An 18,318-nucleotide genomic window follows, 5' to 3' on the forward strand; every position below is an offset into this window, starting at 1 on the left:
TTTTTTAACCCACTTCCCGTGATCCAATTGAGCTGACATTTTCCACACAGACTCGTTGTGCTAGACAATTAATGTTCGTGAAAAAAAATTCTCAAAATTTTACACTTTTTAGGCAATTTTTTTTTATTTTACATATATTCAAATAGAACTCATTCCTGCCTTAGGCTGAACGTCACAGTATAAGAGCCCAGAGCGTAACCCCTCCACAGGCCGTGGCAGAGTAGCGCAGTTGGTAGCACCCTCGCTTCCCATGCCAAAGGTCGCGGGATCGATCCCCCGCATCCCCCGCATCCTCCACAGGCGAATATATTTTTAAATCCTTTATATTAAGTTCGCTGCCACGCATATAAAGGATTTATAGTGAAAAACTTTGTTTTTACGGGTTATACTTATTAAATCCTTTATATTAAGTTCACTTGCGCGCTTGCTTGCTTGCTTACGACCGTGCAAATCTTTCGGTCGTTTTTTAACCCACTTCCCGTGATCCAATCGATCTGACATTTTCCACACAGACTCGTTATGCGTGACAATTAATGTTCGTGAAACATTTTTTCCAAAATTTTACACTTTTTAGGACAAACATATTATATTTAATTACCAATTGCTTAATGGTGCCATGCAATCATCTGACCCATAGGTGGCAGCCAACTCAAGCCAGACGACGAGAGGACTCTAGCCGCCACGTATATAAAGGATTTATAGTGAGAAACTTTGTTTTTACGGGTTATACTTGTTATTCCTGGAAAATGCTACGTTGGACAAAAACTGTGTTCGACAAATAATAGACCTTACTAGTAAAATAGGGTAGCGTTTTTTCGTCCGTATTGATCACCCCCTCTACTCTTTGTTTAACTAAATCTATAAGATTATCGCCCTTGTTATTGTACCAAAGTATTTTGAGTCCCTCTCCATTTCTTGTGTATGTGCCCCTTGTTGATGGGACTTTGCAGGATGAACGTTGAGATTTATAAGGGTACGGGGCAGAGGTGTGGACTCGAGTCATGTGACTTGGACTCGAGTCAGACTCGAGTCATGAATTTGATGACTTGCGACTCGACTTGGACTTGCATAACAATGACTTTGTCCCACCTATGAGATGTGGACTCGAGTCATGTGACTTGGACTCGAGTCAGACTCGAGTCATGAATTTGATGACTTGCGACTCGACTTGGACTTGCATAACAATGACTTTGTCCCACCTATGAGATGTGGACTCGAGTCATGTGACTTGGACTCGAGTCAGACTCGAGTCATGAATTTGATGACTTGCGACTCGACTTGGACTTGCATAACAATGACTTTGTCCCACCTATGAGATGTGGACTCGAGTCATGTGACTTGGACTCGAGTCAGACTCGAGTCATGAATTTGATGACTTGCGACTCGACTTGGACTTGCATAACAATGACTTTGTCCCACCTATGAGATGTGGACTCGAGTCATGTGACTTGGACTCGAGTCAGACTCGAGTCATGAATTTGATGACTTGCGACTCGACTTGGACGTGCATAACAATGACTTTGTCCCACCTATGAGATGTGGACTCGAGTCATGTGACTTGGACTCGAGTCAGACTCGAGTTATGAATTTGATGACTTGCGACTCGACTTGGACTTGCATAACAATGACTTTGTCCCACCTATGAGATGTGGACTCGAGTCATGTGACTTGGACTCGAGTCAGACTCGAGTCATGAATTTGATGACTTGCGACTCGACTTGGACTTGCATAACAATGACTTTGTCCCACCTATGAGATGTGGACTCGAGTCATGTGACTTGGACTCGAGTCAGACTCGAGTCATGAATTTGATGACTTGCGACTCGACTTGGACTTGCATAACAATGACTTTGTCCCACCTATGAGATGTGGACTCGAGTCATGTGACTTGGACTCGAGTCAGACTCGAGTCATGAATTTGATGACTTGCGACTCGACTTGGACTTGCATAACAATGACTTTGTCCCACCTATGAGATGTGGACTCGAGTCATGTGACTTGGACTCGAGTCAGACTCGAGTCATGAATTTGATGACCTGCGACTCGACTTGGACTTGCATAACAATGACTTTGTCCCACCTATGAGATGTGGACTCGAGTCATGTGACTTGGACTCGAGTCAGACTCGAGTCATGAATTTGATGACTTGCGACTCGACTTGGACTTGCATAACAATGACTTTGTCCCACCTATGAGATGTGGACTCGAGTCATGTGACTTGGACTCGAGTCAGACTCGAGTCATGAATTTGATGACTTGCGACTCGACTTGGACTTGCATAACAATGACTTTGTCCCACCTATGAGATGTGGACTCGAGTCATGTGACTTGGACTCGAGTCAGACTCGAGTCATGAATTTGATGACTTGCGACTCGACTTGGACTTGCATAACAATGACTTTGTCCCACCTATGAGGTGTGGACTCGAGTCATGTGACTTGGACTCGAGTCAGACTCGAGTCATGAATTTGATGACTTGCGACTCGACTTGGACTTGCATAACAATGACTTTGTCCCACCTATGAGATGTGGACTCGAGTCATGTGACTTGGACTCGAGTCAGACTCGAGTCATGAATTTGATGACTTGCGACTCGACTTGGACTTGCATAACAATGACTTTGTCCCACCTATGAGATGTGGACTCGAGTCATGTGACTTGGACTCGAGTCAGACTCGAGTCATGAATTTGATGACTTGCGACTCGACTTGGACTTGCATAACAATGACTTTGTCCCACCTATGAGATGTGGACTCGAGTCATGTGACTTGGACTCGAGTCAGACTCGAGTCATGAATTTGATGACTTGCGACTCGACTTGGACTTGCATAACAATGACTTTGTCCCACCTATGAGATGTGGACTCGAGTCATGTGACTTGGACTCGAGTCAGACTCGAGTCATGAATTTGATGACTTGCGACTCGACTTGGACTTGCATAACAATGACTTTGTCCCACCTATGAGATGTGGACTCGAGTCATGTGACTTGGACTCGAGTCAGACTCGAGTCATGAATTTGATGACTTGCGACTCGACTTGGACTTGCATAACAATGACTTTGTCCCACCTATGAGATGTGGACTCGAGTCATGTGACTTGGACTCGAGTCAGACTCGAGTCATGAATTTGATGACTTGCGACTCGACTTGGACTTGCATAACAATGACTTTGTCCCACCTATGAGATGTGGACTCGAGTCATGTGACTTGGACTCGAGTCAGACTCGAGTCATGAATTTGATGACTTGCGACTCGACTTGGACTTGCATAACAATGACTTTGTCCCACCTATGAGATGTGGACTCGAGTCATGTGACTTGGACTCGAGTCAGACTCGAGTCATGAATTTGATGACTTGCGACTCGACTTGGACTTGCATAACAATGACTTTGTCCCACCTATGAGGTGTGGACTCGAGTCATGTGACTTGGACTCGAGTCAGACTCGAGTCATGAATTTGATGACTTGCGACTCGACTTGGACTTGCATAACAATGACTTTGTCCCACCTATGAGATGTGGACTCGAGTCATGTGACTTGGACTCGAGTCAGACTCGAGTCATGAATTTGATGACTTGCGACTCGACTTGGACTTGCATAACAATGACTTTGTCCCACCTATGAGATGTGGACTCGAGTCATGTGACTTGGACTCGAGTCAGACTCGAGTCATGAATTTGATGACTTGCGACTCGACTTGGACTTGCATAACAATGACTTTGTCCCACCTATGAGGTGTGGACTCGAGTCATGTGACTTGGACTCGAGTCAGACTCGAGTTATGAATTTGATGACTTGCGACTCGACTTGGACTTGCATAACAATGACTTTGTCCCACCTATGAGATGTGGACTCGAGTCATGTGACTTGGACTCGAGTCAGACTCGAGTCATGAATTTGATGACTTGCGACTCGACTTGGACTTGCATAACAATGACTTTGTCCCACCTATGAGATGTGGACTCGAGTCATGTGACTTGGACTCGAGTCAGACTCGAGTCATGAATTTGATGACTTGCGACTCGACTTGGACTTGCATAACAATGACTTTGTCCCACCTATGAGATGTGGACTCGAGTCATGTGACTTGGACTCGAGTCAGACTCGAGTCATGAATTTGATGACTTGCGACTCGACTTGGACTTGCATAACAATGACTTTGTCCCACCTATGAGATGTCGACTCGAGTCATGTGACTTGGACTCGAGTCAGACTCGAGTCATGAATTTGATGACTTGCGACTCGACTTGGACTTGCATAACAATGACTTTGTCCCACCTATGAGATGTGGACTCGAGTCATGTGACTTGGACTCGAGTCAGACTCGAGTCATGAATTTGATGACTTGCGACTCGACTTGGACTTGCATAACAATGACTTTGTCCCACCTATGAGATGTGGACTCGAGTCATGTGACTTGGACTCGAGTCAGACTCGAGTCATGAATTTGATGACTTGCGACTCGACTTGGACTTGCATAACAATGACTTTGTCCCACCTCTGGTACGGGGTGATCAATAAGGTCGGAATTGACTTAAAGTTTTAGTGACTTTACCGAACGACGCAAGAATAATGTCGGAATTGGTCTGTAATAAGGTAGGTACTAATAAGGGGTTGACAGGTATGAATACTCTAGATTTGAAGTTTTCGTGACTGCAGGGATCCATACTCTTTGGTTCTTTCAGTAAAGTAACGTAGGTATAGTGATTTAAATTATTTTATACCTACGTGACTTTACCGAAAGAACCAAAGAGTACACCATTGGAACCTCATTTGCCAGTAGCAAAATATGATAATTGTTTTTTTACCCTTTTATCTGGCAACAAAACTGACACCTTTGTTTGTTTGCATTCCGACTGCAGGTATTGTGGTCAATGCAAACATGACTCCTAGTAAAAAAGATGTCAGTTTTGTTCCCAGATAAAAGGGTAAAAAAACAATTAACCAAAGAGTAGGTATGAACACCTCTCTGTGTCCCCCCCCCCAAGCCGCCAGTTGCCAGAACATGCTCCCTGGGCAGAAGCTAATTTCTTCACACTGCTGTCCGGATATGGAACTACCTCCCTGTCGGCGAAATCACCGAATCTGGTCTTCAAGCCTTCAAATATCGAGCACGCATGAACATCTTCCTAACTTCACCACACACCTTGTAGGGAATGAGTCTTTGAGCTGCAGTGAACCAATATTAATGCCGATTAGATGTACGCATGTCTTATATGGCTACTGTTCACAATTGCACACAATGACAAAAACGTTGGTACACGAGTTGCGCAAGCTCACAGCGCTTGCCAACTCATGCTGACACAACTGGTAATTTGCGGGGGGGGGGCTTGCTCTTTTGCCCGACCGCACCGTTGGAGGAATGCCAAACTCTCACGAGCTATTGATAGTGCGACTCAGTACCGGTTGATGACCAAACTTTGGACGGCCTCGACACTGCTTCAAAAATAACTCGCCATTTGTGTGACAAGGGAAATCTGTGGAGTGGGAAAACTCACTACTCCGAGGGCGCGGGCCACAGAGGTCGCAACCGAGTACCCGATACCCGTATCCTACCCGATACCCGTACCCGGCGGTTGTACCCGATTCAAGAGCCGAATGGCTCACATGGCTATACCTAATACATGAACTTGAACTCTGTAAGCCAACGGACGGAGGCAGTCCTCGCTGTTTCCGTGCTGGGACCTCCGGTGCAGCAGATGGTGTCCATGTGGTGCGAGAGTCGCCCCTCCATCTCCTTACCGTTCCCTCCATCCATCCATCCCTCCCTCTCACCACTGCTCCCTCGCCCTAACCTCCGAGGTGATGCACTTTAGACACTAAATATTGTCAACATTCTAGACGTGCACGACAAATGCACGTTTTAGTGAATGTAATTGTTCCATGGGTACCTCATTTGCCAGTAAAAATATAATAATTGGTTTTTTACCCTTCTATCTGGCAACAAAACTGACACCTTTTTACTTCAAGGACAGTGCACATTATCAGAGTTATGCTTTTTGTTTGCATTATAACTGCAGGTATTGTGGTCTATGCAAACATGACTCCTTGTAAAAAAAAGGTGTCAGTTTTGTTGCCAGATAGAAGGGTAAAAACCCAATTATTGTAATTGTTCCGTTACATAAATTATCATACACCATGTGTTAAAAATGTCGCGGTGTTGAGTTGTTAACTACCTCGCCTGGTATACAGGAAAAATGTTCTTGCTGTGGTTTTTCCACCAGATGATGATTGCTTGTGTTGCAATCGAAACGTCGTGATTTAATTTATTTTATACCAACGTGACTTTACCGAAAGAACCAAAGAGTATGGATCCCTGCAGACACGAAACCTTCAAATTTGGATTGGTATACAGGAGGTCGTGGGTTCGAGTCCGACTCTGACACCTGCTGTGTATTTGGAGTTTGCGTGTCTCTCTCCTCGTGGTCGTGTGGATTTTTTTTCTCCGGGTCCTCCGTTTTTATTATTACACGCTTTTATTGAACTTACTGTCTGTTGTTGTTGTTGCATCCTCAAATCTTGTAACTCTATTTTAACCCACTTCCCAACGTGGTATCGACTGCAAACTTCGTATACTTATGTCTTACTGATGACAATACAATATTTTATCATTAAAAAAATGAAATTTTAAAACTATCTTTTTACACGCTTTCTATGAACTCACTGTTGTTATTGTCGTATCGTCCAATCTTGTAACAACATTTTAACCCACTTCCCAATGTGGTATCGACTGCAAACTTGGTATACTTATGTCATACTGATGACAATACTGTGTTATATAAAAAAAATGTTAACATTCATTTTTATGTTATGTTTCGGCTTGGGTCTAACTGACGTTGGCTGTAAACCACCACGGTCACTTACGTTATGGCAAGCTTTGCGGCCACTTCCTGGAGACGTGGAGTTCTGCCCTTACGAGTCGGGTACATTTCATTAAAGCGTGTTAAAATTTTTTTTTTAATATTACTTATTCCCTCCACATTTAGAATCAGTGGGCGTTTAGAGTATTTGGCTGCTGCTACTGCTAACAACTTTCCATGCAATAAGAAACTTCGTTGAGCCATCGTTTGTGGTCAGGTCGCTTCTGAAAGAGCTACGTAGCTCAGTGGGCCTGGTAAAATAAAAAATAAAGTTTTTAGTTTAAGTAAATTACTCCCGACATTTATCCTTTTTTAAATCCTTTATATTAAGTTCACTTGCTTGCGCGCTTACGACCGTGCACATCTTTCGGTCGTTTTTTAACCCACTTCCCGTGATCCAATCGAGCTGGCATTTTGCACACAGACTCGTTGTGCGTGACAATTTATTTTCGTGAAAAAAATTTTCCCAAAATTTTACACTTTTTAGGAAAAAATAAATTATATTTAATTACCAATTGCTTAATGGTGGCAGGCAATCATCTGACCCATAGGTGGCAGCCATCTCAAGCCAGAGGACGAGAGGACTCTAGCCGCCACGCATATAAAGGATTTATAGTGAAAAACTTTGTTTTTACGGGTTAATTTTTTTGCCATTTAAAAATGCCGTAATCGACTCTTTTTAAAACGGCCATCCCCGTCTGGCTAAATGAGGCTGATAAGCCGGAGTTTTATTCTGTACACAAAGACGAAGCAAGCGGCACTGGCTGTACACAGGACCACAACAGCGTAGTGATGTCCCTCTGCTCATCAACTCCATGTAGGTGGAGTGTAAGATGTTGGGTAGTGATGCACGCATCAGCCTACACGAGTCGATGCATTCATTTTCCCTGCCCGGTGTTCCAATCCCACAGCCTACCACCGCCCCTTTCTTTCCGTGGGTAGAGATGTTGAGAAAACTTCCCGGGGCTAAATGTCAGAATTCGCCACTCATATCCGCTACTCAAGCAACACACAGGTAGAGTTCATGGTCGATAGGGTGGATCACAGAAATCTCTCCTTCACTTAGCGGTGCTAGGCACATCAACGGGGACGCGTCTCTCTGTCTCTCCGTTTGCTCTGTCCTGGTCATTGTCTTTCTCTGTTTGTGTCTATGTCCGTGTGTCTACTCTATCCGTGTCAGTGCCCGCATCCGCATCTCTGTTCGTGTCTATGACCGTGTCTGCTATCCGTCTGTCTGCATGCGACACTCCGTGTCTCTGTATGTCTACTCTTGTCTGCTCTGTCCGTGTCCGCACAGCTCACAACAACAGCAGCAGCAGCCCAGAGACCCGACAAAGCTTCGACAGCAGGCGCAGCGAACATCGGACACATCGCCGCGGAAACACCACGCGGCAGCAGCACAACCCAAACACGCAGAGTCGCAGAGCCACAACGCATTTTAATACGATCCGTGTGTATACATTCAACGGTGACCGAGATGAGGAGACCAAGAAAATCCGGTCTCAGCAGCACTCCCAATTTGAGCCCAGGGCCAAGGCATTCTGGGGGCTCAGCAGTGCCCCGACACAGTACTAATCACTAGTCAAATATGGATGGGGTAGGACTAGGACTAGTCACTAGTTAAATATGGATGGGGTAGGTATAGTTATAGTCACTAGGGGACTATGGATTGGATAGTACTAGTAATAGTCACGAGGTGATTATGGATTGGATAGTACTAGTAATAGTCACGAGGTGATTATGGATTGGATAGTACTAGTTCTAGTCACGAGAAAAATAGGGATCAGGCAGGTCTAGGAATGGTCGTATAGTCACTCACTCAATACAATGCAGTACGGGGCAGTCCTTGGCTTACAAACCTAATTCGTTCCTGAGACCCGTTCGTAAGTCGAACGGTTCGTAAGTCGGAACAAAACAACGCACTGCATTTGAATGCCCACATGGCCAGTGTTATGAAACGTGTTATGGATCAACAAAAAGGGAAGCATCGTTAAACTCATTAACATCCCGCCAAGGATCGCTCCTCTGAACAAAATAGATCAGTGGTTCAGTTTTCAAGTTCGCGTTTTAAATCAATGTGTTTTTGCTATTTTTTTCGTGGAAGCTGGTCCGTATGTACAGGTGTTCATAAGTCGATGACTGCCTGTACTTGTATTTTATTTTACCAGGTAAAGCCCCACTGAGCTGCTGTATAGCTATTCTACTGGTAGGAACCCACTGGTTACACCAGCCCACAGGGGATTATTGTGTCCGTCCGTCGTGCAGGGAGGGGTTGGGTGGAGAGGGAGGGGCTGGGAGGGGTGGGGCTGGGTGGGGAGGGGCTGGTCACCCCGTGGTGCCCTTATAAAACTCAACGTTTAACCTACTCACGCCGGCTTGTGCCCGCCCTCACAGTCGGCCATTTTTGCGGAATACACCACGCCGCCGTTGACCCTGGCCATTGACCGAGCAACCCAACGTTCCTACCAGCTCCCTCCGCAGGAATGTGTTCAGAAGCAACCTGGCCATCACTGATGATAGCTCGACGAAGTGGTGGCTTATCATCGTGTGGAAATGTATAGCAACAGCCAAAACAGTCAAAAATCCACGCGATCACGGGGATCGAGACACGCAACCTCCCAACTGCAGTGGACTGTCGATTATCTGCGGTAATGATGGACTGCCGCGGATTATTTGAAAAATATCTTATTTGAAATGAAGCACAACTGAAGATTTCTATTGTTACTCTTTGGATTTAGAACGATTGCTAACAATCGACCGATCAATGCGCGTGCCAAGTAGTAACACTTTCCTGCTCACGCGCAGAAGACTCGGCCCGCTATAGTGGACAGAAGAGCCACACCCATCAAAATCAATCAACCTCCACCCCACTGTTGTAAAGATATGCAATTACTGTGTTATACTGTAGAGGCAATAACATATTTGTTCGGTTTCAGCACATCACTTGCAATAAACATTTCCAAGATTCACAATGTACAACAGTTTGTTTTTATATTATTACATTGGGCTTAAGGAAAAACAATCCACGAGTTATTAACTTGTGTCAAAATCTCAGGCGCGTGGTTAATCCACAAATTGGCTAAAAACCGCACACGGATAACACTGGTCAACAAACAAAAACATTTTTTTCTGGCCTGGACTTTTGCAGCTGTTTTAGACTAATTTCAGGGTGCTGATTCCAAATCTGATCTCAGATTTGCTCCATCACATCTCATTTTTTAAATCCTTTATATTAAGTTCACTTGCTTGCTTGCGCGCTTACGACCGTGCAAATCTTTCGGTCGTTTTTTAACCCACTTCCCGTGATCCAAATCGAGCTGACATTTTGCACACAGACTCGTTGTGCGTGACAATTTATTTTCGTGAAATTTTTTTTCCAAAATTTTCAACATTTTAGGATTTTTTTAAATATTTAATTACCAATTGCTTAATGGTGGCAGGCAATCATCTGACCCATAGGTGGCAGCCATCTCAAGCCAGAGGACGAGAGGACTCTAGCCACCCGTTTCAAAGACCAATGTGGGCTGGCACGCATATAAAGGATTTATAGTGAAAAACTTTGTTTTTACGGGTTAATTTTTTATGCTATCGGCATACCCCATTTTCATTGATTTTACCCGAAATTAACTCTGTCACTTATGATTGCAAGTTGTTGCGAGTCAGTGACTGCTTTAGTGTTAAAATATGGTGCTGTATTTTTAGCATAGTGTTTATAATATAATTTAATGTAGATATCCACATTTATAAAAAAAAAACATCTTTTGCAGTTTTTATTGAAAATGCAATATTTGATATCTCAAAAACCTGATGCCAGATTTGGAATCAGCACCCCAAAATTACCTTAAAACCGTTTGAATACCTTATGCCAGAAAAAGTGTGTTGACCAGTGTAATCGAGTCTACTGTATACAGGCGTCAGGGTTCGGGATCGAACCCAGCGACCTCCTGCATTATAACCCCTTCGTGAGGCAAGTGGTCCATCTGGGGTGAGCAATAAGCTACACTGGCAAAATACCAGTGCCTTGAGTGGCCCCATGAACACGCGACGTGACGCAAGTGCGAGACCCCTGCCTCCGATCTCGTTGGGCCTCAAACTCCTCTCAAACCGCGTCCGTCGAAAAAGAACTTGACGGGAGAGAAGCGTACGCCGAATGTTTGGGATGGACACACAAAACCAAGGAAAACATCCCCCCGTATAGCCTAAACAGGCTGTTGGGGCAAGTGCTGTTAGCGAGCACCTATGAAGGCCGGAACGGACACGAGGGGGTAGGTGGCCAGCACCACGCCCGACCGCCTCCGTCTCCCCAGTGGCGATGTTTACACACCACACCAGGTACTCATTTGAGTCGACCTAGGGGAGGCCCAGGACCGGTTCAGATAATCGTTACTGGTGTTGGGCATGAGCGGGTAGTGCAGTGCGCTAACCACTACACAACTACACACAGACACAGGGAAAAATGTAAACACTCTCTGGGTGTGGCGATGACGAGTCACCACCCCGGGAAACAGAACCGTGTGGTGAGTGGTGTGACGTCAACTTGGAAGGCCCCGATTTCACAAACGCAAAAGGAGGCATCATCATCATCAAAGCAGCGGCAATGATGATGATGATGTACCAGCTCCCCGCTCAACTCCCTATGCAATTCCTCTGGCGCTGAGCGGTTCCTAAAAGGTACGCGGAGAATCGGGGGACAGGCCATGCATCTGGCTTCTCGACCACCCTCAATGTGACATTTACAGCTGCTGCTGCTCCACGTCAACTTGATCAGCCACGTGCCAGTTGAGGTGGCTCGCTGTGAGGGTGACTGGAACCTATAGTTTAACGAGTAGTAGTAGTAGTAGCAGGGCTTTCGTGAACAATATTATCCACAGGTATTGTTTGGGTTAGAGCGCATAGAATATAAACGCGTCGTTCAACCCGCCACCAACGCCGGACACACAGCCTAATTAGTAATGGGCTTGTCACATAAACAAAACGGGGCCAATTCATGACCAGTTCAGCACTAACTGGTTGTGTTTAAGACGTAGGCTTTCACGACCAATATCATCCATAAGGTTTTATTTGGGTTAGATCGCGTAAATATATAAAAGTGTGGAGAAGTCTGTTTCGTTCCTTATATAGAGGCGTAGATGTGTCTAACACCAGTGACGATTACCTGATGAAGCTGGTTGCAATTACTGGCGAAACGTCGTACTCCGATTGTAAATGTTGTGGCTTGGCTCTCCAACACACCGGTGAGTGCTGTACTGGTGACGAATTGGCACGTTCTGTTTACGTGACAACCCTTACTAGTTGGCTGTGTCGGGTGGTGGCGGGTTTTAACGATACATTTATATATTTACGCGATCTAACCCAAACAACCTCTATTGTTAACTGGTTGTGTGTTGGAGAGTAAACCCACAGCGTTTGCAATTCGTGTACCGTGATGTCATTACAACCAGCCTCATCAGGCGACAGCCAGACTGACATCACATTTATCCCGCCTCTATTTAAGACCATAACAGGAGGAGGATTTCTCAACAATTCTGGCCGTCACCTGATGAGGTCAGTTGTAATTACCGGCAAAACGTCTCGTTAACTCGAATTGTAAATGTTGCAGTGGGTTTACTCTCCAACACACAGCCGGTTAGTGATTAACTAGGTAAATAATTGGCACTTTGTTTTTACGTGACAAACCCCTTACTGATTGTAAATGTTGTAGTGGGTTTACTCTCCAACACACACAAACTGGTTAGTGCTGAACTAAGTAAATAATTGGCATTTTGCGTTTACGTGACAGACCCCTTACTGATTGTAAATGTTGTAGTGGGTTTACTCTCCAACACACACAAACTGGTTATTTTTCGATTTAAAGCTTTCGTGACTGCAGAGATTCATCTTCTTGGTTCTTTCGGTAAAGTCACGTAGGTATAAAATAAAATAAATTGCGTTGTGGCCGAAACGTCGTGAGAATGATTTTATTATGTTTACTTTGTATTATTTTATTATTTCCATTCTACGTGACTTTACCGAAAGAACCAAGAAGATGAAACTGGTTAGTGCTGAACTAAGTAAATAATTGGCACTTTGTGTTTATGTGACAGATTGGGCTGTGGCGTCGGGGTGGTGGTGGCGGTGGGTTTAACGACACGACACATTTAAACTTATGCGACTGAACCAGCAAAACAAAATCTCGGTTGTGGGCACCTACAGTGGTGGCGGCTGCTGCTATTACCTGGGCGGTGCAAAGAGGCTCCAATGTAACAACGCACACAAACCCTCCTCCCCCCAATGTCACTCCACTGCTGGATGAGGGCCCACACCCACCCCAACAACAAAATTTGGACTGTGGTGGTGGTGAAAGGGGGGTGTTATCGGACCATACTTCACCGTGCCGGTCGGCACAGCTTGGTGAAGGCGGCGAATGCCGGTTTGGTGAAAGCTTGAGGAAGGAAGGCGAGGGGAGGTGAGCACGGTCCTAGAAGGTTGCGTCCAGAGACGGGGTCTACAGGGGACTCGTGGTGCCACGGGGAACACGTTGTCCACTCGGGGTCCACGGAGGGCCTCGGGGTCTACAGGGGACTCGTGGTGCCACGAGGAACACATCGTCCACTCGGGGTCCACGGGGATGTGGGTGTCACCGTTAGAGTCTGTGTCTCTGTTGATATTTCTGTCTGGGGTTCAGGCCCCCCCCCCGCCCCGCTAGGGCGCGATGGCGAACGGCTGCGGCGGGGCCAGCGCCCCCCGCCGGAGGCTCTCGAGCAGCCACCGCGGGCGAACAAACAGCACCGCGGGGCTCCCCACCAGCACCTGGGGGGCGGGCAGGGGACACCGCCTTGTCACGCTCTTCACCACATCACAACGCTCACGACCACCATGTCACAACGCTCACCACCACCATGTCACACCGCTCACCACCACCACGTCACACCGCTCACCACCACCACGTCACAACACTCACCACCACCTCGTCACAACTCACCAACCACCTCGTCACACCGCTCACCACCACCACGTCACACCGCTCGCCACCACCATGTCACGCCATTCACCACCACCACGTCACAACGCTCACCACCTCATCACAACGCTCACCACCACCACGTCACAACACTCACCACCACCACGTCACACCACTCACCACCTCGTCACAACGCTCACCACCACCTCGTCACAACGCTCACCACCACTACGTCACAACACTCACCACCACCACGTCACAACACTCACCACCACCACGTCACACCACTCACCACTACCACGTCACACCACTCACCACCTCGTCACAACGCTCACCACCACCACGTCACAACACTCACCACCACCACGTCACAACACTCACCACCACCACGTCACACCACTCACCACCACCACGTCACACCACTCACCACCTCGTCACAACACTCACCACCTCGTCACACCACTCACCACCTCGTCACAACACTCACCACCTCGTCACAACACTCACCACCACCACCACGTCACACCGCTCACCACCACGTCACGTCATTCACCACCACCACGTCACAACACTCACCACCTCGTCACAACACTCACCACCACCACGTCACAACACTCACCACCACCACGTCACACCACTCACCACCACCACGTCACAACACTCACCACCACCACGTCACACCACTCACCACCACCACGTCACACCACTCACCACCTCGTCACAACACTCACCACCTCGTCACAACACTCACCACCACCACGTCACAACACTCACCACCACCACGTCACAACACTCACCACCACCACGTCACACCACTCACCACCACCACGTCACACCACTCACCACCTCGTCACAACACTCACCACCACCATGTTACAACACTCACCACCACCTCGTCACAACACTCACCACCACCACGTCACACCACTCACCACCACCACGTCACAACACTCACCACCACGTCACACCACTCACCACCACCACGTCACACCACTCACCACCACCACGTCACAACACTCACCACCACCACGTCACAACACTCACCACCACCACGTCACAACACTCACCACCACCACGTCACAACACTCACCACCACCACGTCACAACACTCACCACCACCACGTCACAACACTCACCACCACGTCACAACGCTCACCACCACGTCACAACACTCACCACCACCACGTCACACCACTCACCACCACCACGTCACAACACTCACCACCACGTCACAACGCTCACCACCTCGTCACAACACTCACCACCACCACGTCACAACACTCACCACCTCGTCACAACACTCACCACCTCGTCACACCACTCACCACCTCGTCACACCACTCACCACCTCGTCACACCACTCACCACCACCACGTCACAACACTCACCACCTCCACGTCACACCACTCACCACCACCACGTCACAACACTCACCACCTCGTCACAACACTCACCACCTCGTCACAACACTCACCACCACCTCGTCACAACACTCACCACCTCGTCACAACACTCACCACCTCGTCACACCACTCACCACCACCACGTCACACCACTCACCACCTCGTCACACCACTCACCACCACCTCGTCACACCACTCACCACCACCACGTCACAACACTCACCACCTCGTCAGAACACTCACCACCTCGTCACAACACTCACCACCACCAACACGTCACACCGCTCACCACCACGTCACGCCATTCACCACCACCACGTCACAACACTCACCACCTCGTCACAACACTCACCACCACCACGTCACAACACTCACCACCACCACGTCACACCACTCACCACCACCACGTCACAACACTCACCACCACCACGTCACACCACTCACCACCACCACGTCACACCACTCACCACCTCGTCACAACACTCACCACCTCGTCACAACACTCACCACCACCACGTTACAACACTCACCACCACCACGTCACAACACTCACCACCACCACGTCACACCACTCACCACCACCACGTCACACCACTCACCACCTCGTCACAACACTCACCACCTCGTCACAACACTCACCACCACCATGTTACAACACTCACCACCACCTCGTCACAACACTCACCACCACCACGTCACACCACTCACCACCACCACGTCACAACACTCACCACCACGTCACACCACTCACCACCACCACGTCACACCAATCACCACCACCACGTCACACCACTCACCACCACCACGTCACAACACTCACCACCACCACGTCACAACACTCACCACCACGTCACAACACTCACCACCACCACGTCACAACACTCACCACCACCACGTCACACCACTCACCACCACCACGTCACAACACTCACCACCACGTCACAACGCTCACCACCACGTCACAACACTCACCACCACCACGTCACACCACTCACCACCACCACGTCACAACACTCACCACCACGTCACAACGCTCACCACCTCGTCACAACGCTCACCACCTCGTCACAACACTCACCACCACCACGTCACAACACTCACCACCTCGTCACAACACTCACCACCTCGTCACACCACTCACCACCTCGTCACACCACTCACCACCTCGTCACACCACTCACCACCACCACGTCACAACACTCACCACCTCCACGTCACACCACTCACCACCACCACGTCACAACACTCACCACCTCGTCACAACACTCACCACCTCGTCACAACACTCACCACCACCTCGTCACAACACTCACCACCTCGTCACAACACTCACCACCTCGTCACACCACTCACCACCACCACGTCACACCACTCACCACCTCGTCACACCACTCACCACCACCTCGTCACACCACTCACCACCACCACGTCACAACACTCACCACCTCGTCAGAACACTCACCACCTCGTCACAACACTCACCACCTCCACGTCACAACACTCACCACCACCACGTCACAACACTCACCACCTCGTCACAACACTCACCACCACCACGTCACAACACTCACCACCTCGTCACAACACTCACCACCTCGTCACAACACTCACCACCACCACGTCACAACACTCACCACCTCGTCACAACACTCACCACCTCGTCATAACACTCACCACCACCACGTCACAACACTCACCACCTCGTCACAACACTCACCACCACCACGTCACAACACTCACCACCTCGTCACACCACTCACCACCACCACGTCACAACACTCACCACCTCGTCACAACACTCACCACCTCGTCACAACACTCACCACCTCGTCACAACACTCACCACCACCACGTCACAACACTCACCACCTCGTCACAACACTCACCACCACCTTGTCACAACAATCACCACCTCGTCACAACACTCACCACCACCACCACCACGTCACAACACTCACCACCTCGTCACAACACTCACCACCTCGTCACAACACTCACCACCTCGTCACAACACTCACCACCACCATGTTACAACACTCACCACCACCTCGTCACAACACTCACCACCACCACGTCACACCACTCACCACCACCACGTCACAACACTCACCACCACGTCACACCACTCACCACCACCACGTCACACCAATCACCACCACCACGTCACACCACTCACCACCACCACGTCACAACACTCACCACCACCACGTCACAACACTCACCACCACGTCACAACACTCACCACCACCACGTCACAACACTCACCACCACCACGTCACACCACTCACCACCACCACGTCACAACACTCACCACCACGTCACAACGCTCACCACCACGTCACAACACTCACCACCACCACGTCACACCACTCACCACCACCACGTCACAACACTCACCACCACGTCACAACGCTCACCACCTCGTCACAACGCTCACCACCTCGTCACAACACTCACCACCACCACGTCACAACACTCACCACCTCGTCACAACACTCACCACCTCGTCACACCACTCACCACCTCGTCACACCACTCACCACCTCGTCACACCACTCACCACCACCACGTCACAACACTCACCACCTCCACGTCACACCACTCACCACCACCACGTCACAACACTCACCACCTCGTCACAACACTCACCACCTCGTCACAACACTCACCACCACCTCGTCACAACACTCACCACCTCGTCACAACACTCACCACCTCGTCACACCACTCACCACCACCACGTCACACCACTCACCACCTCGTCACACCACTCACCACCTCGTCACACCACTCACCACCACCACGTCACAACACTCACCACCTCGTCAGAACACTCACCACCTCGTCAGAACACTCACCACCTCGTCACAACACTCACCACCTCCACGTCACAACACTCACCACCACCACGTCACAACACTCACCACCTCGTCACAACACTCACCACCACCACGTCACAACACTCACCACCTCGTCACAACACTCACCACCTCGTCACAACACTCACCACCACCACGTCACAACACTCACCACCTCGTCACAACACTCACCACCTCGTCATAACACTCACCACCACCACGTCACAACACTCACCACCTCGTCACAACACTCACC

The 18,318-nt window shown here is 48.7% G+C and overlaps 1 protein-coding gene across 1 annotated transcript in view; it reads right to left on the bottom strand.

Annotated features, from left to right (window-relative positions):
* Positions 1 to 8,279: 8,279 nt before the first annotated feature.
* Positions 8,280 to 18,318, bottom strand: part of LOC144737947 (DNA repair protein XRCC1-like) — a 72,243-nt gene continuing 62,204 nt past the window's right edge. The window contains exon 18 of the mRNA XM_078620853.1: positions 8,280 to 13,650. Coding sequence (XP_078476979.1) covers positions 13,543 to 13,650 — 108 coding nt within the window. The 3' untranslated portion in view covers positions 8,280 to 13,542. The remainder of the gene's footprint in view (positions 13,651 to 18,318) is intronic.

Source organism: Lampetra planeri, chromosome 76 (assembly GCF_965212315.1).
Source record: "Lampetra planeri chromosome 76, kcLamPlan1.2.h2, whole genome shotgun sequence".
Classification (NCBI taxonomy): Eukaryota; Metazoa; Chordata; class Hyperoartia; order Petromyzontiformes; family Petromyzontidae; genus Lampetra; species Lampetra planeri.